Here is a 27,704-nt window from a genome sequence, read left to right on the forward strand (position 1 = left end):
CCAAGATGGCGACCAAAATCAATACGGCCGACCCAATTTTTTATAAGTGTAAATTGTAGCCCTATCTTTCCTCTTTTCAACAACATTTTGTTATGAGGTGGTTTTTGGAGAAACTTTTGAGTTATAACGGTTTAAATAAGCCAACAATTGATCAAAATCGAGGGGTCTGGAAAAAATATTGTGGCTGTATCTATCGGGGTGTCCTTCAAATTGATTAACCAAAGGCATTTTTCTTACTTTGGGGGGGGGGGGGGGGAGGTGGGTACTTTCAGAAAATCGCCACCTTAAACATTTTTGAAGACATGGTGTAAATAGTGGGACGGTCTCAGCGAGAGTTACCCATTATGAAAAGTGAATGTACCTCAAAAATTTATTCGCTAGAACCATATTTTTTGACCTCTAGATTCAGACAATGTGAGGTTTCAAATAATCCATCTTGGGTTTTTCCCCATGCATTTTTATATGGGACGAAATTTACCTTAAAATGACTTTTTTCGAAATTTATATGGGAAAATAGGGAAAAAATTAAAAATACTTATAAAAAAACCAAGGATGAAAGATTTCAAACCGCACAGATTCTGAAACTAGAGGTCCAAAGCTACGATCCTAGGGAATAACATTTGAGGTACCTACATTCGATTTTCATAATACATACTTCCCTTTGGACATAGCGTGCAACGTAGAGATCCCTACATACCTTTCTTATGTGCCCAACTAATCTTCCTTTCCCATCCCTCAGCTGTCGCTAGGACGTGGCCAGGACAGCTTTCAACTGTTGGAGGATTGCGTCAAACTTGTCAAAGAGTCACTGATTAGTCCCAAATCTCTATGATTTGGTAACAGACGGGGAGGTGACAATTTTCATAACAGCGGTCTAGGACACCAACGAATTTGTGTGATTTGCTAACGGATGACAACAACATAAGTCGTGAAGTACAAAGACGCATCATCAGTTGAAGTTTGCCTCCTACTGATTCCACAAAAAACATGTACAAATCGCTTATAAGACCGGTAGAACTCTACAGCCACGAGCCATGGACCATGAATGGCACAAATTTCCCAAATGGAGGAGAACAGGCCTCTGGAGCCAACCTACTGATGCTCAAGGATGAACTTCGACGGTGTGCAGGAGAGTATTGCAACATTTGCACCCATTTAGACTCGGCCGAAATTCATTATCATCACAGTCGAATTTCGCACACGACTTCGCAGCGGCTGGACTACACAAGGTCGGTTGAGTTCATGACAGGGGCGTCGGATGCACAAAAGGTAAACCAAATAAGTTTGATTAGTGTGAAATGCCGCTGGAAAATGATGATTCAGTGGATTCTCAAATTATCACAGTAGTCTAAACCTAGGTCTAAACATTGACGAGAAACCCAATAGTGTGTGGCGATGAAGGATGAACATCATACTCGCTGTACCTTACGGCGAAGCCAGAATTCAGAAGGTGGCCAATGCCGAAAAGATACGGTTAGTAAAGCATATTGCAAGAATGCCAGTCATCAACCCTGCAAAGTTTGCGTTCGTCACAGATCCTGTTTGTGCAAGACGGCGAGCACAGTGTGCAAGATGGGTGGGTCAGGTAGAATGTGATCTGGCGAGCATTGGGCGTGATCGACCATGGAGAGAGTTATCTTTAGACCGTTGACGCAAACTACAATCCAATATATAAGAAACAATTATATTATTTATTTTATAGCTAATTAGACTACTGTGCAAATATTTTTTGCACAGCAAATATTATTTTGGAAAAAATTGATTAGCATCGTAGATATCAACTGTATCAACACAGTTTCGTGAAAAAAATCAGTTGAGCCGGCGAAGAAATGCTGAATAAATCTCATGTTTTCAGGCATAAGAATAAATTGAAGTAAATCTAAAGCTTTGGAGAGTATCTGGAGAACCAGCGATATGAACCTAGAGATTCCAGAAGCAATGTGGAGATTCATGGAGTCGGAACCAATCTGGGCGTATGAGTGAGCCGGTTATGATACGGACGATAGCGTGTACTGCATGTTGCACTTCTTGAACCCCCGGGCATAGTCAGAAAGCTTGAAAATCTACGATAAAGGTGGGGAATCACTCAGTCCGTACGGACAGGGCACGACAGGCATGAATCAGTGAATCCATGTTCAAAAGATGGCTCGCGGAACTAGGAGGGACAACCCGGGTAGAAACCGGCCTTTTTGTTGGTCGGCGAGAGCGCTCCAAATTTTTAAGTTAATTTTTCAAAATAATTGTCTCCAAAGCACTTTCAGATACCCGCCTTGCATCAATCAGTCCCCACACATGTTGCCCTTCCCAATACCCCTATTTCACCAGTGGTCCTGCAGACTCAAAATCCCAGCCTCCACCCCTACGTGTCTCTCGACTCCGAACGACTCCTTACCCCAATCACGAACCCAGCAGCCCCCCAACTGATATCCGCCCCGCTGCGACCGTAGGCCATACAAACACAGCATCCAGCACACTATCCATTATTGCATCTACTATCAACGGTAGTTTGCGGAACACGAAATCTTTCCGAAGAGAAACAGCTCGTTACAGGCCATATTAGGTATGCAAGATATTTTGTGAGTTCGTCTCACTTGTTTTGGTAAAATGTCAAACGTTGTGATGCATACGCCTACTAATATTAGTGAGTGTGCAAATTGTATCTCACCAAAACCAAACTGCACTAAAGTCTAGAAATTCATGAAATCGTCAATATTCAAGCTGTAAGTATTTTTTTCAACAAACATTAAAAAAGAATAACAACAATAATCGAACCACTCTTTCCACTTCTGGGTCAAAGATCCACTCAACGGAACGCGAAATATAATGCCGAATTTATTTGGATCGTTATAAATGGCTCACGCGCGGACTCTGATAGCAACGTGCGGCACATTTGATAACACCAAAGGGGCTTGGCTACAAGCCGGAGATGTTCAGTTCACTTGGCTTGACAGAGTGTCGCGGAAAAACGTAACAGGCACCGGTCGGCGGTCGGTAAATATAAACCATATATAGAGCCTTCTTGCGGTATATGGACATCGTGTTTCATGGCGGTAACGAAAGCCGCGGACTTGAAATGTGAGCCTTCTCTATTGGAACAACATTGACCCTTGCAAATTGTCTCAATGGCATCGGTGGCGATTAAGATAGAGAGAGAAAAAATGATTGCCTTGACATCGTGTCGCCTGTCTTATGTATTGACGTTAGCTAGCAGCAACTCGATTGGTGCTCAAAGAACTAGTTAAATAGAAAAAATAACAATATATTACCATTTTTTTCACAAAACATATCACTAACTCAACAATTCGAACTTTTTTTATCGCTATCGTTGATTGTTGTCAAACTCAGTAAACCTGTTTAATAAATTCTGTGAAATAGCATATCAATTCGAATTAGCTCTTTAGGTAAATTATCCACATATAAATATCTATCCCAATGAGAGTTGTTGAAGTGCTTTTGCAGATAGGACAGATATGTAGGCTTGGATGGTAATTACAGTCGGGTTTGTTATAACTTCTTTTCTTATTAATATAGTTCCATTTCGGAATGTGACGATAGCTTTTATTATATACCAACCGCGTTAAAAAATATTCGATTCCGCTACGTCGACACTCCGTCGAGCCCCCGATGCCCCAGTTTCGACCACACCCGACGGCCATCAAAGGGATTGTTTCGTGCACGATAGACGTCAGACCCCGTAGGTAGAAACAATAGGGACACAGAACAAGCAAGTGAATGTGATGACATGCAGATCACTCTAGAAGCTAAAATTAAAATAATTTGGATTAAGTGAATTACTTATGCTCTAATGAAATGAATTCCAAGTGCTACTTATTATCTAACTGTTTAGATACCATGCAAGTAATTTAAACATCTAAATGGTGAAACTCGTGATCTATATGCTAGTTGTTTCTTATTGCAGTTTTTGAAGTAGCTTGCTGGAATTGTACTACACATGAATTCGTAGATATATATAAAATTACAGATAAGGCATAAATTTAAGGAAGTGCATTCAAAACTAGTAACTAGGATACATACACTTAAACACTAAATTGAACTACGACACTTGTCACAGGGTGAGCAACTTAACTATGCTTTATCAAAAACCATTATTTAACCGTTATATAACACGAATTATTGCAGGAAGAATTTATAAGTTGAAGAATCAACGCATCAACTAGAACGGTTGAGCGGTAACGAATTACTACAAGTAAAACGAAACATATTCATTATTGTCACCTACTAAAATTATGCTTTCTTGTAGGAATTTTGTAATTTATTCTTCGTATCATCTCACCAATAAATTCACATAATTGACTATTCGTCTATTACCGCCCAACATCTTACAAAATTCTTGTAAGCATCTTCAAAGAACGCCAAGTATTAGACGACTGGTGCTAATCGGTAGCTGGACACCATGAGCACTACCAGTGGGAAGTCAGGAAACAGAACCGAACGCCAGGCTACTGAGGCAGCTGTAGTCACCGGAATCGACAGCCTTACGATCGTGGATAAAGCGAAAAGCGGAGCGAAGGATGCTGCGAATCAGGTAACTGGCGCAGAATGCGCAGCAGCTCTACAGCCTACAAAAACGGTCCTGAATCCCAAGGCAGATGATGCAGTCGGTGCCGTCGCCGAGGATCGTACGACGGGAACCAAGCCAAAGCAAGTAACTAATCCAAGGGCTGCAGTCCCTGTCGACCCTCAACAATTATCGACGGCTCCAGCCGGTACGACATTGTCCAGTATACGAGTCAGAGTCACTAGATTTAGCCATTGCGAAATGTGCAACGATCGCGACAATAGCAGGATGGTGCAATGCGATAATTGCAGTCTATGGTATCACTTTTCGTGCGTTGATGTGACTAGTGGTATAGCAGATTATAGCTGGGTCTGCCCTGCGTGTGCGGAAGAAAGCAGACAGCTGCACGGGACGTCAGCGCATTGTGAGATTCTACATCAAGATCCATCGTCCAATCAGTTGAGTTCTAAGAGGTCTCTTGGAAAAACGAGCAGCAAGCGAAGTGAGCAGCGAAGAATCGATCGTCGGCTACAGAAACTAGAAGAATTAAAGGAACTGGAAAAAAGGTTTTTAGAAGAAAAATATCGCATTCTGGACGAAGAAGACGACGACGTTGGAACGGTAACAAGCGATGATTCTATGGCCACCAACGAAATAGTAAAAATTCAAGGTTGGCTGAGAGAGACGGATCAATGTGGTGAGGGCGACTCTGGGCTTGTCGAAGAGGATGTGCGACCAAATCCTGCTATCGGCGGAAATACGGGCCATGAAACGCTTCATGGGTTTGCGCCAAATCAACGCTCTACGCCACGGAGTCAAATCAATCGTCAAGCACCAAGATCAGATTCGGCAGCGGCACGTGGTACCAATATGCAATCCCACCGAATGATGGATACTTTCAGTATATCCCGGTCCGAGCTGCGGTCTGGAACACGGATGCAGTCCTACCCGACAAGAACTCTAGGCTGCCCATCAGCAGCGAAAGTTCATTTTCAGCAACCTGCGCAGTCAGAGATAAGAAATCAACAGCATATTAGTTCCGGGTCAGATCGAATACAACGACGTGAACGCTACCCATCGTTAATCGACGAGCCAGAACATGACCAACATCTAGACGAAGATTCTTTATGCGTTCTAAATCGGAGTCAATTAGCGGCGCGGCAGGTCGTGCCCAAAGATCTTCCGGAATTCAGCGGGAATGCAGAGGATTGGCCTCTGTTTTATTCGACGTACAATTCTTCGACACACATGTGTGGTTTTTCTAACGAGGAAAACATGCTTCGTATTCGAAAATGCTTAAAAGGCAAAGCCCTCGAAGCCGTACGATGTCGGCTCCTTCATCCGACTAACGTTGCCGGTGTGATGTCTACGTTAAAAATGCTGTATGGTAGACCCGAAGCGATTGTGCACGCGTCGATTAGGAAGATCAGATCACTGCCAGCACCGCAAGTCGAGAAACTTGACACCTTGATCAACTTTGCGTTGACCATAGAAAATTTGGTCGCAACCATCGAAGCGTGTGGCGTTCAAGATTTCGTATACAATGCATCGTTGAAGTTTGAACTGATCGATCGGCTTCCCCCCGGTTTGAAATTGGATTGGGCGAAGCATTCCAGGAATAACCCAGCGCCAAACCTTACGGACTTCAGTTCTTGGTTATATGCAATCGCAGAAGACGCCAGCACCGTAATGCAAACTTCCAGTACCTCAGCCAGAAGCCGATGGACAAAAAGCGATGGATTCATCAACGTGCATGCTGACGCTGACTGTACAAATCTGCGATCATTACAAGCAGACAGGCCAGGATCGCAAAGTTCATCGTTAGTAGAACTACCAGAGTGTATCGTTTGCAAAAACGAATGCCAATCAGTGGCCAAATGCAAACGATTTACTGAACTCACTCTGGACGCTAAATGGGACGTAGTTAGAGAGGCGAAGCTATGCAGGAAATGCTTACGTAGGCATAACGGAGTGTGTCGTCAGCAAAAACCGTGCGGTACAAGAGGATGCACCTTTCTACATCATCCCTTGTTACACAATGAGAGATCGCATGTTTCAAATGGACCATCGGAAACACCTGCCGACGCGTTTGGTAGTTGCAACATCCACATGACTCAAACCAATGAGATACTGTTCAGAATTGTACCGGTATTGATTCATGGACCTTCAAAAGTAATACGAACCTATGCGTTCATAGACGACGGGTCAGAGCTGACACTAATGGAACAAAGTCTCGCAGACGAAATAGGAGTTTGGGGCCCAAAGTCATCCCTGTGCCTTAAATGGACGGGGGGCACGAACCGAGTGGAAGACGAATCTCGAAAGGTTGCCGTGGAGATATCTGCTGTAGGATTCGACTCTAGGCGACACCAGTTGACAAATGTGCAGACAATTCACGACCTACAACTACGCCCGCAAACCATGGTGCTTTCTGAACTACAAGAACGATTCAGTTACCTTAGCGGATTACCAGTGGAGTCTTACATCAATGTCTGTCCTCGTATCCTTATCGGGCTGGATAATGCGTATCTCGGACATGTGCTGAAAAGTCGAGAAGGAAAACCACGCGAACCCATCGCCGTCAAAACGCAACTAGGATGGATAATCTATGGCAGTTGTAACCAAAAGCGGCGAAGCTCAAATTACGTCAATGTACACACTATAAAAGTTTGTGGCTGTAATCCACAAACCGATGAAAACCTGCATCTTGCGATGAAAACCTATTTTGACCTTGACAGCCTGGGGATTTTAACTCCGAACAAGACTCTTCGATCGCCCGAAGAACAACGTGCCGTAGAACTCCTGGAAAAGCAGACCATACCTAAAGCAGGACGATATGAAGCGAGACTACTTTGGAAGTATGAAAACGTACGTCTTCCAAACAGCAAAGATATGGCATACAAGCGATGGCAATGTCTAGATAGACGAATGAATCAGGACAAGCAACTATCGGCAACTATCCAACAAAAAATGGCAGATTACGTGTCTAAAGGGTACGTGCGAAAGCTGACGGAACCTGAACTCAACGTTCGTCCAGCTCGCGAGTGGTACTTACCGGTCTTTCCAGTTATGAATCCCAACAAGCCGAATAAGGTTAGGCTGGTATGGGATGCAGCAGCCTGTGCATATGGAATATCACTCAATTCGTTACTTCTAAAAGGTCCAGATCTCCTTACGTCTCTCCTTACGGTGCTCATTCAATTTCGAGAATTCCGTATCGGAATATGCGGAGATATCCGTGAAATGTACTTGCAAATATTGCTTAGCAAAGATACTCGATTGCGCTTCTTCTGGAAAGAGAACGAACATGATACAAGTCCACAAGTCTTCGAAATGCTGGTATTGCCTTTTGGAGTTTCGTGTGCGCCGACTATAGCCCAATATGTTAAAAACATCAACGCCAAACAATTTGAACACGAGCTTCCTACGGCGGTTCGGGCAATAGTTGATCAACATTACGTCGATGACATGCTTTCGAGTGTCGAAACTGAAGGAGAAGCCATTGCCTTAGCAAGCAACGTAAAACAAATCCATGCAGCAGCCGGATTCGAAATGAGGAATTGGATTTCGAATTCTGCAACTCTTCTAGAAGCGCTGGACGAACCGAAAACGGAGGAAAAAGATCTAACAATAGCCGAAGAAGGTGTGACTGAGAAAGTGCTTGGATTATGGTGGAATACAAACACGGATTGCTTCACCTTTAAGGTATCGCCACGATATGATCCTGAGTTGATATCAGGAATGCGAATTCCGACCAAACGTGAAGTGTTGAGAACCCTAATGATGATATTTGATCCATTGGGGCTCATAGGTCACTTCCTTATGTTCCTTAAAGTGATTTTGCAAGAGATCTGGAGAACGTCTGTAACCTGGGACGATCCTATTGAGGAAATTCAATTTGAAAAGTGGTTGCAGTGGCTGAAAGTGTTGCCTGAGGTAGAAAAGGTGGAAGTTCCTCGGTGCTACAGGTCAACGATATCGATCGAAAGTGCTATGGAGGTGCAAATGCATGTATTTGTTGATGCGAGTGAAAATGGATTTGCAGCGGTAGTGTACCTCCGATTTCAGCAAGGCAACTTGACTGAAACTGCGTTGGTGGGATCTAAAACCAGAGTTGCTCCGTTAAAATTCTTATCGATTCCCCGTTCCGAACTTCAAGCTTGTGTTATTGGAGCCCGATTTTCCACCAGTATACTCAAATCGCTGACTGTAAAGGTAGACAGACGTTTCTTCTGGACCGATTCTAGCGACGTTATCAGTTGGATTAATAGCGACCATCGCCGGTATAGTCAATTTGTAGCCTTCCGGATCAGCGAGATACTTGACACTACCGAAATGCACGAATGGCAATGGCTCCGAACCCAATCCAATGTAGCCGACGAAGGAACGAAGTGGAAGCGGGTTCCTGACTTGAGGAATACTAGTCGATGGTTTACTGGACCTGATTTTTTGAAGAAACCAATCAACGAATGGCCGGTAGAGTTAGCGGCTCCAAAAGCGACCAATGAGGAACTTCGTCCACATCTACTCGTCCACGTTATAGTGCCCGGTCCTGTTATAGATCCAGAAAACTTTTCCCAGTGGACACCTCTAGTGCGACGGGTAGCATTAGTTTTCCGCTTCATTAGCAACGTAAGAATTTCTGATGCTGAGCAGCGAAGCAAAGGATCACTTACGACTTGCGAACTAGTACGAGCAGAAAGATATTTGTACCGTTTTGCACAATGCTGTGCATACGCGGATGAAATAGCAGTATTGACAAATAAGCGCGTATCAAACGGTAGGGGAGACTGAGGAGACTTGATCCCTGGGGAGACTTGTTCCCCCCATATTTTCTCGGAATCTAAAACAATTTTCTTCTAGCATATTTTTTCCAAAACAACATCTGGAGAGACGACAATGTTGTGGCTACAATTGATTTCAATTGTGTATTGCATTATTTTTTAATGGCTGATGGTTTGTTTTCAGTCCTTCAGAAATCTTTTAGGCGATTCCGAAAAATCTCAATAACTTTGTGAAAATTGAACCAAATCGTGTCAAAATTTCACAGCACATAGTATAAATAAAATACTATCAAACGTATTTATCCAAATAAGGTTGTTATATAAATATTTCAATTAATGTAGCTTAGTGTATACAACAGTGACATGGGGAGACTTGATCCCTCGAGGATTACACACACATTATACATGTGAAAAATAAAACTCAATTTGGAAGTCTCTATTTACTCGAAATTCTAGTATATTTAATGATAAAACTTGTCAGATAATTATAATTTTATTACACACCATTAAAAGGGGGATCAAGTCTCCCCATTTTCCAAATATGGCATACCCTTAACAATTTAAGGAAATCTTATAATTTCAAATACACCATATTCATAAAAAATGTAAGAAAACTTGAAAAGAAAATGAACAGGAAGCATCTGGAGTTATTTTCCCTTTAAATTAAACATGTGCTCAAAAGGGGATCAATTGTGACCCATTTTTGAAAAATACATCATAAGACATGCCTCCATAAAAACACAGTTTTGAAAACTTTAACAATAATTTAAAGGCCTTATGTTGTGTATAAACTTGCAATAGATGTTTACCTGCCATTCTGTAAGAAAAATGGATCTAGTTTTGTGTTTTTTCTTAATGTTACAGGCAAATTAAGAAAAAGGGATCAAGTCTCCCCAGTCTCCCCTAATGAGATGTCGGTACCAAAGAGTAGCCCAATATATCAGCTTTGTCCCTTCCTCGATGAACATGATGTCCTCCGTATGCGAGGCCGAACCGCCGCCTGTCCGTTCGTCGATCAACATGCTGTCAACCCAATCATTCTTCCAAGGAATCATCAAGTCACCCGACTGGTAGTGGGTCATTATCATCGAATGTATCACCACCAAAATCATAACACTGTCCTCAACGAGCTTCGACAGCGGTACGTCATATCACGTTTAAAGGCCACCTTCAACAAGATCCGTCGTGATTGCCAGCAGTGCAAGAATGATCGCATACGCCCTCTGGCACCCATTATGGGTAATTTGCCTGTGGCTCGTCTGGCCGCCTACAGCCCTCCATTTAGCCATATGGGTGTCGATTATTTTGGGCCTTTATCAGTCAGTGTTGGGCGCAGGTCTGAAAAGCGGTGGGTCCTCCTAGCAACTTGCCTTACCACGCGGGCTATCCATCTTCAAGTTGTGCACTCCATGACCACCAATTCCTGTATTATGGCTATAAGAAACGTTATGGCCAGAAGAGGTACACCTGCTGTTATTTACAGTGACAGAGGTACGAACTTTCAGGGAGCATGCTCAGAATTGGAGACCGCAATGAAGAACTTAGATAATGAGAGACTGGCAAAGGAATTCACCACTTCGAATACTACCTGGACGTTCATCCCTCCCGCATCTCCACACATGGGTGGAGCGTGGGAACGCTTGGTCAGAACGGTTAAGCAGAACTTAGACCGGATCAAACCTAGCGAAAGTATGCCACACGAAGTCCTGGAAAACATGCTTAATGAGGTTGAGAATATTATTAATTCTCGACCGTTGACGTCGATCCCTATCGATAATGATCAATCTCCAGTCTTGACGCGCAACCATTTTCTTTTGGGGTCAAGCAATGGGATGAGGTCATGGGTTCCGCTTGATGATAGTCCTAGAACATTGAAGAGCAGTTGGCATTTCTCCCAAATCTTGGCCAATCGTTTTTGGAAGCTTTGGCTACAGGATTACCTGCCATCAATCACCCGCCGAACCAAATGGTTTACAGAAACCAAGCCAATCAAGGTCAACGATATTGTTATAATAGTGGATCCTAAGCTTGCCCGGAACTGCTGGCCTAAGGGGAGGGTAATAGGTATCAAGAAGAGTACAGATGGACAAGTACGGAGCGCTACAGTGCAAACTTCCAGTGGCATATACGAACGACCAACAGTTAAGCTCGCCGTGCTTGACGTAGGCGTCGAAGAAAATGCGCATCCAGACGACCAGGAGCGCATTCTGGGGGGCGCTGTTGATTCCGCTACGTCGACACTCCGTCGAGCCCCCGATGCCCCAGTTTCGACCACACCCGACGGCCATCAAAGGGATTGTTTCGTGCACGATAGACGTCAGACCCCGTAGGTAGAAACAATAGGGACACAGAACAAGCAAGTGAATGTGATGACATGCAGATCACTCTAGAAGCTAAAATTAAAATAATTTGGATTAAGTGAATTACTTATGCTCTAATGAAATGAATTCCAAGTGCTACTTATTATCTAACTGTTTAGATACCATGCAAGTAATTTAAACATCTAAATGGTGAAACTCGTGATCTATATGCTAGTTGTTTCTTATTGCAGTTTTTGAAGTAGCTTGCTGGAATTGTACTACACATGAATTCGTAGATATATATAAAATTACAGATAAGGCATAAATTTAAGGAAGTGCATTCAAAACTAGTAACTAGGATACATACACTTAAACACTAAATTGAACTACGACACTTGTCACAGGGTGAGCAACTTAACTATGCTTTATCAAAAACCATTATTTACCCGTTATATAACACGAATTATTGCAGGAAGAATTTATAAGTTGTAGAATCAACGCATCAACTAGAACGGTTGAGCGGTAACGAATTACTACAAGTAAAACGAAACATATTCATTATTGTCACCTACTAAAATTATGCTTTCTTGTAGGAATTTTGTAATTTATTCTTCGTATCATCTCACCAATAAATTCACATAATTGACTATTCGTCTATTACCGCCCAACAGATGCTGAGAAATTTTGATGGGCGTCCAGTGGGTGACTGCATCTGATACAAGACCCAACTGTAAAAGTGTAGCAATGAGTGATGCTGGCGCTGGGGCGCATTCACGCCATCATCAGCTGTTGTGCTGATTTAATAAGTGGAATTAATTCGCACTACTGATAGCGAGGGGGAGCGTGCTAGCGGTCAACGAGATATTCAATATCAAGGCTGGACGCGTTATGTATTACGTGTTGTTGAACTGAATTTGCATAATCGGTTTCCTGTATTGTACACTGGAGCGCCCATAAATATGATTATGTGTTTTGAATGACACAGCGCTTTTTCGTCAATATTGTGACGCAATAATTGGGTTGTTTGGTAATTAAAAGTTTGTTTGTTTCCATAAGTAAATCAGAAAAGCGTACTTTACTGAGTATGACACACATTTATTGCATCTCAGTGCTCTTATTTTGATAGTCAAATAAACAAATCAGTTTTAATTTCCACGGATAAAATGACAGATTGCCCCGAAGAAAAACCATTACCCAGATAAACTTTGAATGCAATTTAAAAACAGTTCCAGGGCTCCGATGAAATGTTGGGTTTTAATCAATTCTCTGATATTTAGATTATTAAATAATATGGATACCAAATTGACTTATAACGTGTGATAATGGTTTAAAATGAAATTAATGTATACTAGTGTAAGAGTACCTTTATTTATCTTATGTTTTATTATTCATTCAGTTTGGCATGTTTCCGTTTTATTTGTTACTACTGGGTGTTTACTGAACCGAGAAAAATTTTCACTTAAAAAAAAAAATGCTCAACTGGCTATAACTTTTGGAAAAATGCATAAAAAAATCTCAAATTTTCACTGACTGATCAACTTACAGATCAACTAGTTGTGTATCAGTGGTCAAAATGTGGGATTAATTGTTTTCCAGCAATTGATCCCAGAGATATTGCAGTTTAAAGTTTGCCATCGGATAATTATGTTTTTTTTTTCTAGTATCTATCTAACTTCATAGAGAACAGCCCGATCTTTCTCAAATTTGGACCCCTGAAACATAACTAGTTGATAAACTGTACTTTTATAATTTGACGCTAACGTTTGTTATGTACCCAAGTAACAATTTAAATTCCTTTTAGATTTGTTAATTTTTATGGAAGCTTTATTATAGCATGAAAAATTCATGAAACATTTATAGTTGTTTTTATTAACAGAAAACAATCTCCGTTTGTATGCGGTTTTTAAGTCTTCTTCAAGATAAATTTGAAAATCGCACATAAAACAACTTGATTCACTAAGGCATTTAATCTTATAATAAGTTTTAAGACGTATTTGAAGTTATTTTCAACTAATTTTATTAAAAGTTTATGCTGCGTTTATTCAAGTACAATTTATTCACCTGAATTGTTCTCCTTTAAAAACTTCTTAAAGCTTTAAATTCTTGAACTAGAGCCACTACTCTGGAACAAGAACTAAGCGGAATAATAAAACAACGAATTATCTGAAAACCTCATATAATAAATTTGCAACAAATTGATTGTGAACAGCTTTCTCATGCAAATATAAACAATTAAACATTTTTGCTCACTGTTAATTTTGCCGTTTTGGTGCTCAAAAGTACCTAATCATATCGACGAAATATTTATTTTATAGCCAATAAAAAATACAAGTAGCTTGCTGCTGTTGTTCTACCTTCAGCCAGTTACTCACACAGGCCACAGCAACTTAAATCGAAGATGAAATGGGTACTTACTGTGACTCTTCTCATGCTCTTGCTAAATAGTGTAATTTTCGTAAATTTTAGTAATGCACTTATTAAATACCGTAAAACGGGGTATCTTTGATAATGCGGGTAACTTTGATAGTGCGGCAGGCATTGTATAATTTATCTTATAACTATGATTCCTTCAACCAGTTGAGAAAAAGGCAAACGTAAATCTATTCTTTATATATGAAAGTTCATCTTGGACGTATTTTCGTTAAAATCTAGTTTATATACAAGTTTTTGGACATAAAATAAAAATTATTGATATTTTTGTCATTTATCAACCCCTTCAAACAATCTGCTATACGACTTCGTTACAACTATTTTTTCAATGAATGGACTCTTATTCTCGATAGATTCATCATAGTAGATTCCAAATCTGGCCTTAAATCTCTTAACGAAGTGTGTTTTTACGAAATGGAAGCAATTTTGTAAATTGGGATGTAAATCTCCATACATTGATAAACGCCTAAAAGTATGCAATGCCCTTGTAATTTCATGTAGATAAATATGTGTTGTTCAAAATTTGTAAATAAAACATTGAAAAACTACCCAAAAAAAGAGAACTAACCATGAATAGCATGTAATCATATGTTGATGTACCGTCAAGCATTTATTATTACAAAGATAATGATTTTTGATACCTAAATTTATTGTGTTTTGCACTCAATACTGCACAAACTCATTTATATATGTAGAATTTAGTAAAAAATCAATGTTTTGATATAAAAAATCTTTCTGACATATTCCACAAGCCTTCTCTAATCATATGTTTACTCCTAAGATTTCAATCCGTGATAAGTTTTTGAGATTTTATGTGTTTTAAGGGAATTATCAAAGTTACCCCAAAATGAAAATCTGATTTCTGGTTATATGAAAAACTAAAAGTTACCCAAAATATTTCAGATTATCGAATCTTTTAATTGCAATTGATAACTGATACCCCAGTACTTGTTTTAAAAATATAAAACTCTGGGAAATACTATTACATGTAAAAATATTGAGAAAATTCGCTGAAAAACTATCAAAGTTACCCCATTTTACGGTACACTATAGTTTCGCTATAGAATTCGCAAAATGTACAGAAACAACTTTCTACTCCAAAAAGGTAAATAAGCAATTGTCAGAGGCTGTTACTCTTGAATAAAACGAATAAGTTTCATGCAAGACGAACAAATCTGCCTTAAGATCATCACTAGTTCAAACAATCTTCAATAAATGCTATAGATTACGTGCATGGCAACTTGGTTCCATCGTTGTTTTGAGGTGGTTTGGGTTAAACGCAATAACAATTGATGGCGGCTGCATGAGTTTTGTTCGCTTAAAACGACATCCATGTTTAGAAATAATTAAAAAGTGGCGTAGCCTTTTGTTTTTAAAGAAAATTAATGTCTTCGTATATTAATAGTTGATATAATTTTTGAGGCGCTTTGTAATTTCCGTATGTTTTGGGTGGCATATCAACGAAAAAGGTGGTATGGCTCGGGAAATTTTGATTCTCTGTCATCAATTCAGGCAATTTAAATGCTTTAGCCATTTCAATTTGATGAAAATTAATTCGCAGTTCAATTTACATTTCATGCATGAAACAAAACTAGTTCACATCTGCATAATGCCTAGGTAAAAGATTTCATTTATTGTGCACTACTACCATTTTTGAGAAAGACAGCTAAAAGATCAACATCTCTCTCTCTCTCTTCTTGGCGTAACGTCCTCACTGGGACAAAGCCTGCTTCTCAGCTTAGTGTTCTATGAGCACTTCCACAGTTATTAACTGAGAGTTTCCTCTGCCAATGACCATTTTGCATGTGTATATCGTGTGGCAGGCACGAAGATACTCTATGCCCAAGAAAAGTCAAGGAAATTTCCTTTACGAAAAGATCCTGGACCGACCGGGAATCGAACCCGTCACCCTCAGCATGGTCATGCTGAATACTCGTGCGTTTATCGCCTCGGCTATATGGGCCCTCAACATGCCTCAAGCTATTCTTGTTAAAGTTGAAGTTCTTATAATCAATCATCAGTGCAAGTACAAAAATACAACTAGTTTCAAAGCAGTCTTCAAAAGCAGCCTTGAAGATCTCCTAAAGAGTGGGCCAGATTAGTCTTATGGATATTTCATGCCTATTTTATCTCGAATTTGCAGAACAAAGAGCTTTATTGCTAAGTTTTATTATTCTGTCTTAGAAATTACTTCAGGATTGCCACAAAACTATAAATGTTGCTTGGATAGTTAAACGGGTGCCTCGAATATTGCAATAACGGTTAAGCACGCCGTAATATTACTTATCTACCGCTTCACCCACTTCCTGTAACTACATCAGTGGTCTAACAACACTTAGTGCACTCGGCAAAGTTCCATCATGCCGCTCAAAGTGTTGCTACAAATAATGGTTACCCAAGCAACACACATGTTATATAAGAGTTACGACAGCGCAAGTTTTGGTTGTATAGAAGTTAATTTGACGTAATTCTAACATTGTGTTGAAATAACGTCAAATAAACTCATATACAACCAAAACTTGCGCTGTCTTAACTTTTATATAACATGTGTGTTGCTTGGGTAGTTTTCTGAACCCAATAATCTGGCAGGGTGCATGGGAGCCTAAGCTTCAACTGATAATGCAATCAGAGACTGCCCAAACTTTGACGTGGATGATCATGAAAGTTAGTCGAGCCCTTTTTGAAAAAAAAATCCCAAATTACAGAAATTAGTAATGTAAAACAATACAACATAAAAAATAGAACCATTCCCAAACTATTTAATGTAATGTATAGCCAGTATTGAAATTACAATCCAAAACAACACATTGCCTGGAAAAAAAATTATACATATATCATATAATGTACGGTATATTTGAACCCACGTATCAGTATTTACAACAAATCATTTATAATAAAATGTATGGTTTTGCAAAACTATTAGTATAAAAAAATGATTTTTTGTATTGTTACGATACTTAATAACCTATACAATTCATTGTAAAATCCTATTTTACAATTTGCTGTATTGTTTTTGTATTGTTATTTATTAAGTTTGCCTTATATAAGGTAATATATATCAAGTAAATATTCCGAGCTCTAACAGGGGTACTCCCGGATAATTCCCTGTTTAGGAATTATGAATACATCATTTATTGATTTTTAGGTTTTGTTTTTTTAATCCTTTCATGCAGAAATTACCTAGAGAAGAATTCTAGAAATGCTAGCTCTCTCGACATGCTTCGCACTGTTGAGCCATATTTTCGCGTTTATATTACTTTGCTGTCGATTTTCTCAAATCTTTCTCCGCACAAAGACGTATAAGTCCTGAACCAGTGAAACAGTCCAGAGGAAACAGTGGCAAAATGAAAAAAGCGAATCCGTTAATTCATCCCAAATTCAAATCGCGAATACAAACACCTTTCGTAAGAATACCAATTTTTAGATAGTTAATTCCAATTCAAGACATTCTAAAAAGTAGTGCATGTGTTTTTTAGATATTTACTGACTTGAACTATCTTATCAACACCGAAAATATGATACACCGAGGCAGATTTAAACGGTTGGGATGAGATAAACCAATGAGTTAAGGTAATGTTATCCAAGGTTAGAACAATTTGATTACTATAACACAGTGATCCTCAGCCTAACTGTCTTTGCGAGCCAAAATTGAATGTTGAAAAGAGACTGCGGGCCGCAAGAGATTATTTTCAACAATTGGGTTGTTTAGTGAATAAAATATTGCTATTTTCTATAGCCTATCGAAAGAGCTCATTTTTCTGAGTATAACGTGATTTGATTGGATTCCAATACCTTTGTTTTGATGGTTAAATTAACAAAATAGTTTTAATTTTCGTGGATAGAATGACAGTTCAATCGATAAAATGACAGTTCGACCCGAACAAAAAAATTTCCCCATACAAACTTTAAATGCATTTTAAAAATAGCTCCCGGACTCCAAAAATTATGAAATTTTGGATTTCGACTAATTTTTGGGCGGAGAATCTGATTATGAAATGATCTGGATACCCCTAAAGAACCCAACTTTCAAGGTTCAACACAAAATTAATTTGTTTGATTTTCTAAAAATATTGTACAAGAGCAAAAAAGTAATCAGGAGATTTTTTTTCACTATAAGAAAAATCCTTGAAATCATAGGAAATTAAAAACAGGGTTATCAGCACCGAAATATTTAAGTTTTCTATTTCTTGGTATTAATAATATTGAGCAAATGGAGTTTCTTGCTGTAGCTTAGGGATTTACTGAAAAGTATTTCCAATCCTTTATTTGAAAAAAACTTAGAACTATGAGATGTTTTGGGACTTTTCGTAGATATTGAGAAATTTCAGAATGATTTGTAGGGATTTCAGGGTTTTCGGAAGAAATTCCGAAAATCTACCTGGAGATACTTTTTGGAAATCCATGATGATTTTTCAAAAGTTTTTCTTTATAGGACGCTAATGAAGAAAAACTAACAGACATGATTTTCAGCAAGTTTGCAAGTTTTCGTAGCCGATTTGAATAAATATTTAAGAGGAATTCTCAAAACTATTGCTAGGGGAATGAAGAGTATCTTGCCCAATCCCTGAAGTTTTTAGCGAAATTCTGAAAGTTTGGGCCCACTTCCTTTTAAAAGAAATTGTAAAGCAAATATTCTGTTTTTTTTTAATAGCTTCTTGGTACAAGTGCTGAATATAAAGTATATCGAATATAAAAAATATCAAATGTAAGGATTTTTTCGCCGATAAAAACAAAATTATTTTAAATCCATTTTTGTTAAATCAATCAAATTATCAATGCCGAGTTCTGCCACCCAAAATCTATGGCAGAGAACCTAGGGAATTTAGCCTAAACTCATTATTTGAGCGAAATACACCGTTCCTAACAACAGTTTTGAATATGGTTTTGAATATTTTCGGAACAAAATTAGAAAAGTAGTCCTTTACAGCTTGTGAAACTTTTGAAAATTCTTACTTCTTTAGAAAAACTCTCCATGATATTGGCAAAATATTTAATCTCATGAAAGTTTTAAAATACAGTAAAATTTCTGATTTTCATTATGGAATCTATGAGTGGGCCACTTTCTAATACATTTCAAAATCAGTTCGCGGGCCGCACAAAACCTGGTCGAGGGCCGCATGCGGCCCGCGGGCCGCAGTTTGGTGACCACTGCTATAACACATACACGGCATACAATAAGACAAGGTAGGCTATTATTGATAATCAACAGTTTTGAACGTGAACAAGTGACGTCATTTTTATCGTCCTGTATGTAGATCAAATTCAGAGGGACTATAAGATCGTTTTATTCATGGCTTTGAACGATTTGATAATTGAAAAACAAAAACGGCATGTTTCGCGAAATATATCACCTTCTAAAGCGGTCTTCTCACTTTACCGGGCCGGGACCGTGCCGGGTCCCGGCCGTGCCCCGGTCATCGATTTCTTTCTAACGATATCTATGGCGTGCTTCTCATTAGTCAGGCCGGGGCCCGACCGAGCCCCGGCACGGTGTCATGTGAAACACGCCATAGTAATCGCATGAAAGAAATCGATGATCGGGGCACGGTGTAATGGGAATAGCCCTTGAATGTTATAGAAAATGTGCCGTGTGTTTGATTATGTATTATGCTCGTATAAATCATTGAATTGTCAGTACATAACTGTTAACAATGACATGGCCTACTAAGGCATCTCAAAATGGCACCTGTTGATAAAGTCGCTAGTAGTTACCGTAAACCGGTGTCAAATTGATCATCGAGGACTAGATTGTAATTCCATTCTTGTAACTTCTATACGTCGTTATGATCATGAAGCTCCTACCTCATTCAGTTCATGGATGCCTAGAGATGAGTGGGATGGGGACTTTTCAGGTAGGGAATCGCGCTACTTGGGCGGTGGCTTCTATTTTCGTCTGTTTTCCACTATAACTCAGTCAAATTTGAACCAATTGACACAATTTTTGGAATGCAGTGAGATAGGTATAGTATCTACCCGTGTACAACATTTCAAGTCAATTGGTTTAAAATTGACTGAGTTATAGTGGAAAACAGACGAATATAGAAGCCACCGCTTGCAGGGTGAGCCCCCAAGCTTATTGACCATGTGCAATTTTGAGACACGCTATTGTTCAGTAAGTTTGTGGTAGAAAAAGGGAGACGAAAAAAATAGGATTACAGCTCAAGTAGGGCAACTTCATACGTATTGTTTCATTGATAGATATTATGCAGATATTTATAGATATTATTAGACAGTTTTGCAATATGTAATCTTTACACAGATCGAAAAAAGATTGTAAATTTCTGTGACATATAATGCACATGAGTGGAGTGTGGGATATCACAGAAGTTTACATGACATATCATGTAAAAGTCATAAAATATCATGTAAACTTCCATTATATGTCATGTAATTCAGCATGACTCTGAATATTTACATGACATATAACACAAATTTACATGATATATCATCATCATAACATGAAATTTACATGACTAAAATGAAGTTTACATGACGTGTAAATCTCATTATTTTTATCTGTGTAGGTTGTAGTTTTATAAGTATTTACACTAAATTCTGTTTTTACGCAATTGATGCGTCTGTGCAAAAAGTTAGTGTAAAATTGCGAGTTACTTTGAGAAATCGCACGAAACAATCCAAAGGATTTTTTTTTTCACTATTTGCTTTCCACAAATAATCAAAAACGCCTAAAAAGTCGTACAAAAAATTGCGTTAAAAGTTGTGTAAAAAAAGTAATTTAGTGTACATACAGTTGGCTGTATGCTATCCGCGCAAAAACTACCATGCGCTTCCATCTCTTCATTGCTTATTTGAATGAGGTGTGTGTGTGTGCGTGTTTTTTTATTATCAGTTTCCTCACACTATTTTGCAATATTATTCTTATTGGGAAATTTAGATTTTAGGGTAATTACAAGTTTTTTTTTCTGTATTAACGAGATTTTTAGCCCTAGGCTAGTTCATCTCAGGACCCACGCTTTACTTCCCTTCCGAAGGAAGAACTCACATTTGTGAGTTTGTCGGGAGTGGGATTCGATCCCAGGTCCTCGGCGTGATAGTCAAGTGTTCTAATTATCACACCAGGTCCGCTCCACACAATTACAAGTTGGCAAATACTGTCCATCAGAATAGAATATTCAAGTTGTTGTTATTTGAGATATATGATCACATATGATTTTAGGTAAGGATTTACCTTCAATAATCCGAAATTCATACTTAAAATAAGAAACAAACCCACAATAACAAAAAGTTACACTTATTTAGAATCTTGTTTACATACAAGGCATAGGCATATACAAAATATGTATAAACAAAAACAATAACATAAAACACGATCAATCATCTTGAAACGTGAAATAGTCGTGATACAGCAAATCAAGTCCAAAATAGAACGTGATTCTACAAACAGAACAACTTTTGTTCCGTCATCGCCAGCTAGACAAGCCTGGTTGACCCTTTCCAAGGTAATTGGCGACGTCAGTTCTCCAGACAGTCACACCGTATGCGTATAGAATCAGTCAGTCACTCACGCGATGTGTATTGGTTCGGTTGGATTCTGACCGAACGAGTGACCAATGACCGCTTTATACGTCTATTTCTCAGCAGCACGTCAGTCGGTGCACAGCACATGCATAGAACCGGCTTTCTTCGGCGTGCACAGAATTAATAGCTCCGAATGAAATAGGTGCTATCTGGATCAAGCGCATCCATTTGTGACGGTGCCAAATTCTGGGCGCTCGCTTCCACATATCGTCGTAAATTAATTTCGGAGAGAACGAAGCGGTTTCGATCAGAAATATATTCGCTGCCTCGGATCGGTTACATAACCAACAACAAGATTGGCGGTGCGGGATAATCATTTCAGTCCCCACCAGGTAACTGGTTTTAACTGGTTGAAATTTGGCAATCCGGTTTTCTGGAATATAATGAAGTAGAATCTTAAACTTTAATGATTTTGCTGTTTTCGTTTTATTTAGTCTTAAACACGAAAATCGTACGATTCTCGCTCGTTGTAGTTTGTTGATAAGACACCAATGATAATGGACTTTGTGCCGCGGGAACAGATTGAGGTTAGTGTTTACACAAGCTATTAGACAGTTAGAACCGATGTAGAGGTTGCAAAAATACAAAACATCCGCATGCAGGTAATCATCATTATATGCAATTCCCTGCAGCTCGACATTGAAATGGAATGTGCGCCTAGTTGTGCCTGATTCAACGGGGCTCTGAATCATATAGAGCACGGTAATTGATGTCGGATCAAATTAGAAGCCACCTAAGAGGTTGTAATAAAATCATCGATAAAGCAAAGTAACTTAATGGCCAAGTGCTTGAAAATTCTTATCGTCAAAGTAAATCAGCATCACATATTGTATACAGTATCGTCCAACATATTGGAAACTTTTTTTTATTCATATATAAAAACGTAGTTTTGACGATGTTTGCTGTAACATTTAACTGTCGTTCCTAGTTTTTAGTTACAAATGTTACAAATTGTTAAGGAATACCTCAACGTTACTTTAAAATTTATCTGTTCTTTGGAGCCAAAAAATTGAAATAAAAAAATGGTGATCGTTGAATAGTTGGAAATGACATATATGCATTACATATTCGCTGGAGAAGATCCTATATTGATCGAAACGATGGTAGCAGAAAATATGCATTTGCTTTATATCTTTTTCGTGACAAACCATCATAATTGTGCTGTTGAGCGGTAACAGTTTTGCATATTTTTTCCATCTTTTTCAACAATCTTTTGTTTACGTTGCCTGTGAGATTTACCACAACAAGGTAAACAAAAAGTGGGCAAAAGCCGCAGAACATGAAAAATTTTGTCTGTCGCACATTTTTATTTCCGATTTATCTAGGTATTCAAAGCTAGAAATCGAAAGATAAAGGGTAGGCACAGTGTACCAGTTATGGTTATAGTACCTCAAATTCTCCATAGTTGATTTTCAACCTTTAGTGATGCAAATCAGCAAGAAAATATTTGTGAACAACAGGTCACGTTCACAGAAGATGGTTGCAATCATTCAAACTTCTTAATTTGCTCAAATTATGATAGAAAAAAAATCATTTTTCTTAACTTTTCGACTTCCTTGCACCCTATTTCGCCATAGTGTACCTCCTCTCCTCTCTCTCCTCTTCTTGGCGTAACGTCCTCACTGGGACAAAGCCTGCATCTCAGCTTAGTGTTCTATGAGCACTTCCACAGTTATTAACTGAGAGCTTCCTCTGCCAATGACCATTTTGCATGCGTATATCGTGTGGCAGGCACGAAGATACTCTATGCCCAAGGAAGTCAAGGAAATTTCCTTTACGAAAAGATCCTGGACCGACCGGGAATCGAACCCGTCTCCCTCAGCATGGTCATGCTGAATACCCGTGCGTTTACCGCCTCGGCTATATGCGCCATAGTGTACCAGTTATGGCTAATCCCATAAGGAATGCATGTAAATAGTGCGAAGTGGAACCCAAATTAAAAAAATGTGTTCATAACTGGTACTGGTTTTGTTGGGAAATCTAAGAGTTCTGGAGAGCTAAAGTTGAGCCATTTGTATGGAGATTTCACTTTTTTGCTCTCCGTCCCGAAAGGGATATCCATAAAAAAAATGAATCGCCCTAGAAATACAAAAAAAACTTAATGTTTATTTAATTTTCAGTTCTCTCATTCGTTTATGAGGAAATCAAGAACAAAATTGTGGCAAATCTGCAAAAGTTAGAAAAACTTTAAAAATTCTACAGCAAGTCGCCAGTCCCCGTGAGGGCTCCATTCACCGGCCCGGTAAATGGATACCCTAAAAATCAATGGTCTCCACTCCATTCACCATGCTCCATGTTGTCCATATAAGTAGAAAAAAATGATAATTTGAACATTCGTTTTCTAAATAAATCCTGCAAGTTATTACTCAAAATGAATATAAACGAAGGTGGTTTTGATCATTTTCAAACAAAATAGAATAAAATTTCTATTCTACAGTGAATTGATCCCTACTTCCACGGTGATAGGGCACCATTTACCCTACCACGGAATCAGGCGACCTTACTACCCTCTACTAATTGTACTGTATCACCAAAGTTTGTAAAAAATGTTCTACTTTTGTGGTTATTACTTTAATTCTAACCTACAATGGAGGCAACTAACAGCGGTACCAACAATGTTTATAAGATTGGTGTAAAACGACAGCCTTTACTTGCCTCAAATCTTCTTAGACCCACGGTGAATATCGTCAAGCCACCGACGGTATTTAAAGCTTTGACGTAGTTTTGAAAGCGGATGTAAGACTTAGACAATATTTTGGTGGGACAACATTTGTCAGGTTAGATTCTATTACTTGGTAACAACCACAATACACGCACCATGAAGAATGCTTGCGTGTGGTACACAGCGTGAGTGTGGTGTTGCTGAAGGTGTTCGAAGATGCGACTGCTCGAGGGTTCATATTGATTTAAATATTTGTTCGAGAAAAAAATAATCAAATAATAATTGAAGGATGCCTCGGTAAAATTTCCGAAATATTCTCCGGGAAAAGTGTTGTAAAGGGAAAAAGAAGAAACTTTCGGTGAATTCTGGAATCATTTTTGAAATATTTTTCGAGGGAACCGAATGTGTATCTTGAAAATGTTGTATTCAATGTATTTTATCATTGTCCATAAATGTTTTTTTTTTATTAGGAAACTTGAATTTATTTTCTTAGCCATACACGGAAAAGCTTTACCAGAGAGCTTTACTGAGAAAAAACAATTCTAGAATTGTTCTCTATGTTAAATATAATTAGTTATGTAACATTTCATTTCAATTTTAGCACTTAAGAACATAAAAATGTCACATTGTTTATTTTATTTAGATGCTATGATTCGTCTCGTTTAGTGGGTAGTCTATACACATGATCATAAATGGCATGATTCTGGGACATATCGAATTGACTTTTCGATAACTGAACATTTGATGCGATGGTCAAAGACGCTATTTTGAACTTGTATATTTGTTTTCAATGAATAATAACTATTTTACAAATTAAATGTGGGCCGAATATTTTAATATAATATTTTTTCACTATGTACCCAAATCTTGGTTCATTTCTCAAGCGAGATAAATTCGATTCAGTTTGCTAACGCACCGCACGAGCTGAACAATGTAAACACTTGGTTCTACAGAGATGCCTTCAAGGGCATTCAAGTTTACACTCAAATCATTTGCTCAGTCTAAAGACATCATTCCATTGGATTGAACATTTTTGAGGAGTTTTCAAGTCAGATGCTCGTTTCAATTGAACAGTCTAAGGCAGACATAAATGCTTTGAAATCAGCAATATGCACCTCTAGAAATGTTTGGGAATGTATTAGGCTCAGTGTACCAGTTATGGCTATAGTACCTCAAATTCGCCATAGTCGATTTTTAACCTTTAATGATGAAAATCACCAAAAAAATTCACGTTCACTAAAGATGATTCCAATCATTTAAACTTTACAACTTGCTCAAATTACGACAGAAATAAATCATTTTCCTTATATTTTCGGCTTCCTTGTACCCTATTTCGCCATAGTGTACCAGTTATGGCTAATCCCATAAGGAATGCATGTAAATAGTGCGAAGTGGAACCTAAATTAACAAATGTGTCCATAACTGGGTTTCTTATCATTGGCACACGCCGTAAAAAATACTAAAAGTAGTTTTGGACCCGTTTCAATATTTTTCCTGTACAGTTTAAAAACTAATAAAGCATTTGACATGTCGATGACATTCGACGGACTTCTTCTTATTTTTGAAGAAATAGTTCTTCTTAGGTAATGCGATAACTGGTACAGGCAACCTATTTCACTCTAACACTCCAACAGCCGTAATGAGGTGAAGCTGTTTTATATTCCAGGGCACTGTGGAATTGCTGGGAACGAACAAGCCAATATGCTATCAAGACTCGATTCGTCTCATCAGTTCATAGGATCAGAACCGTTTTGTGCTATATCTGGCTGTTTTTTTTTAGAATTTAAACATGAGAACATGAGAAAATAAAATCCAACTGGGAAAACACCACTTTTGCGAGACAGTCCAAACGTTTTATAAAGCCAAACTTTGTAAACACTTGCCAAATCTTAGAGTTACCAGAAAGATATCTAAGTACTTTTACTGGATTTTTCAAAGGCCATTGTCCAAGCCGTTATCATCTAAAGCTAATTGGAAAACATCAGGATGATGTAAGTTGTTTTTGCGACTTAGATAACGAATACTCGGAACATTTGTTGTGCCGTTATCCGGCAATTAAATACTGCTATAAGAATTAGGTTCTACGACAAGAGGCTAATAGAACCCCTTGATGTATGGAGAACATATCCCAATGCGGTACCGTAAACCGGGGTCAAATTGATCTCTGGGTCAAAATTCATCAGACGTTTTTCAGTTAGATCAAGCACTTTTTACATAGTTTACTTACAAGTATCGTGATGTAGGAATCCTATGCTTAATGATATATGTAAGGAAACTATTTAAAACATACTTTATCTAACGAAAAAACGACTGATCAATTTCAACCCGGAGATCAATTTGACCCCGGTTTACGGTAGTACAGTTCATAAGAACTGTCGCACCGTGTTGGAATCAGGCTTACAGTCAAGGTTTGATTATTGCTCATACGTCACAATACATTCAACAACTGATCGCAGTATAGATACCCAACAAGAAATAAAAAAATAATCACTGAAGAATACCAGAAGCCTACAATGAAAATACATATAACGAAACAACACTATTAAAAAAAACAAACGCTCGGCAGCTGAGACTCCGGTAAAAACTACCGAGCACGACTGACTATGTAGTTCTGATCAACATATGCCTTTTACTAACCGATTGATAAATTCGTAGTTATAATTTAAGATGCATTGCCTCCAGTTCTTTCAAAGTATTATAGTATTTTACTTCGACTAGTTTTAAAACTTTAGAGTGCGCCTCCCTAGCTACGCCAAGGGAACAATTTACCACAAATTCGGAACGAACTAGTGTGTGTGAGTTTTATTCTTTCTTCCTCTAATATTTTCTGTCTGGTCAAGATCTAAGCCGACAACATCATCGATTCAATGACAACAAACTAGATATTTTTTTTAGTTTTTTAAACAGATAAAAAACATATGCGTTTAAAGTTTGCAGTTTGCAAAAAAAAAAAAAAAACTTTTTGAAATAAGTTTTAACAAAATCGGTTCATGAATAATTTATATTTAGTTTTTCCTCGAAAGCTGATGATTTTCTATGAAGCATTGTAAAAGTTTCAAATGTATTGTCCTACACTGTACATATATGGATCATAAACTGGAACAATACAATCGGTTCGTCCCCGGCAGCTGTAAACACAATCGAAAACTGTATTCGCACCCACCAATCACTATATACAGTACGCACCATTTCCTATTACGCAATACTTTTTAGCAAAAAAAAAAAACATCTACCCATTTGTCCTTGGCGGATTTACGAAAACCGATCAGCTGATTCAATGGAAAAGTCATGCTCCATGTTGAACACACTTCAGGTTGACCCTGATTAACACATCCTCTATTATCATGGCACACTGCATTTCATATTACTTGCCGGTTGGTACGTTTCCTACCAGCTGGCAGCCTGGTCCGGTATCAACCTTGAGTTAATACGTATCATCTTCTAATTGTTGCACCGCAAAAGTAACCACC

General features: G+C 38.5%; 2 protein-coding genes across 4 annotated transcripts in view; one reads left to right on the forward strand and one right to left on the reverse strand.

Annotated features, from left to right (window-relative positions):
* LOC109428793 (pyruvate carboxylase, mitochondrial) overlaps window positions 1-27,704 on the reverse strand; it is a 66,979-nt gene that overhangs the window by 39,079 nt on the left and 196 nt on the right. The window lies entirely within an intron of this gene.
* On the forward strand, window positions 3,582-27,703 carry LOC115269414 (uncharacterized). Its single transcript, XM_062859243.1, has 3 exons — window positions 3,582-4,073; window positions 4,141-4,207; window positions 4,262-27,703. The coding sequence occupies exon 3, from the start codon at window positions 4,415-4,417 to the stop codon at window positions 9,311-9,313; it is 4,899 nt and encodes a 1,632-aa protein (XP_062715227.1). The 5' UTR covers window positions 3,582-4,073; window positions 4,141-4,207; window positions 4,262-4,414; the 3' UTR covers window positions 9,314-27,703.

This window comes from Aedes albopictus, chromosome 3 (genome assembly GCF_035046485.1).
Source record: "Aedes albopictus strain Foshan chromosome 3, AalbF5, whole genome shotgun sequence".
NCBI classification, from domain to species: domain Eukaryota; kingdom Metazoa; phylum Arthropoda; class Insecta; order Diptera; family Culicidae; genus Aedes; species Aedes albopictus.

Bases quoted from the DNA above. Each gene is read 5' to 3' on its own strand.
- LOC115269414 (XM_062859243.1), top strand. From the start codon at position 4,415: ATGAGCACTACCAGTGGGAAGTCAGGAAACAGAACCGAACGCCAGGCT.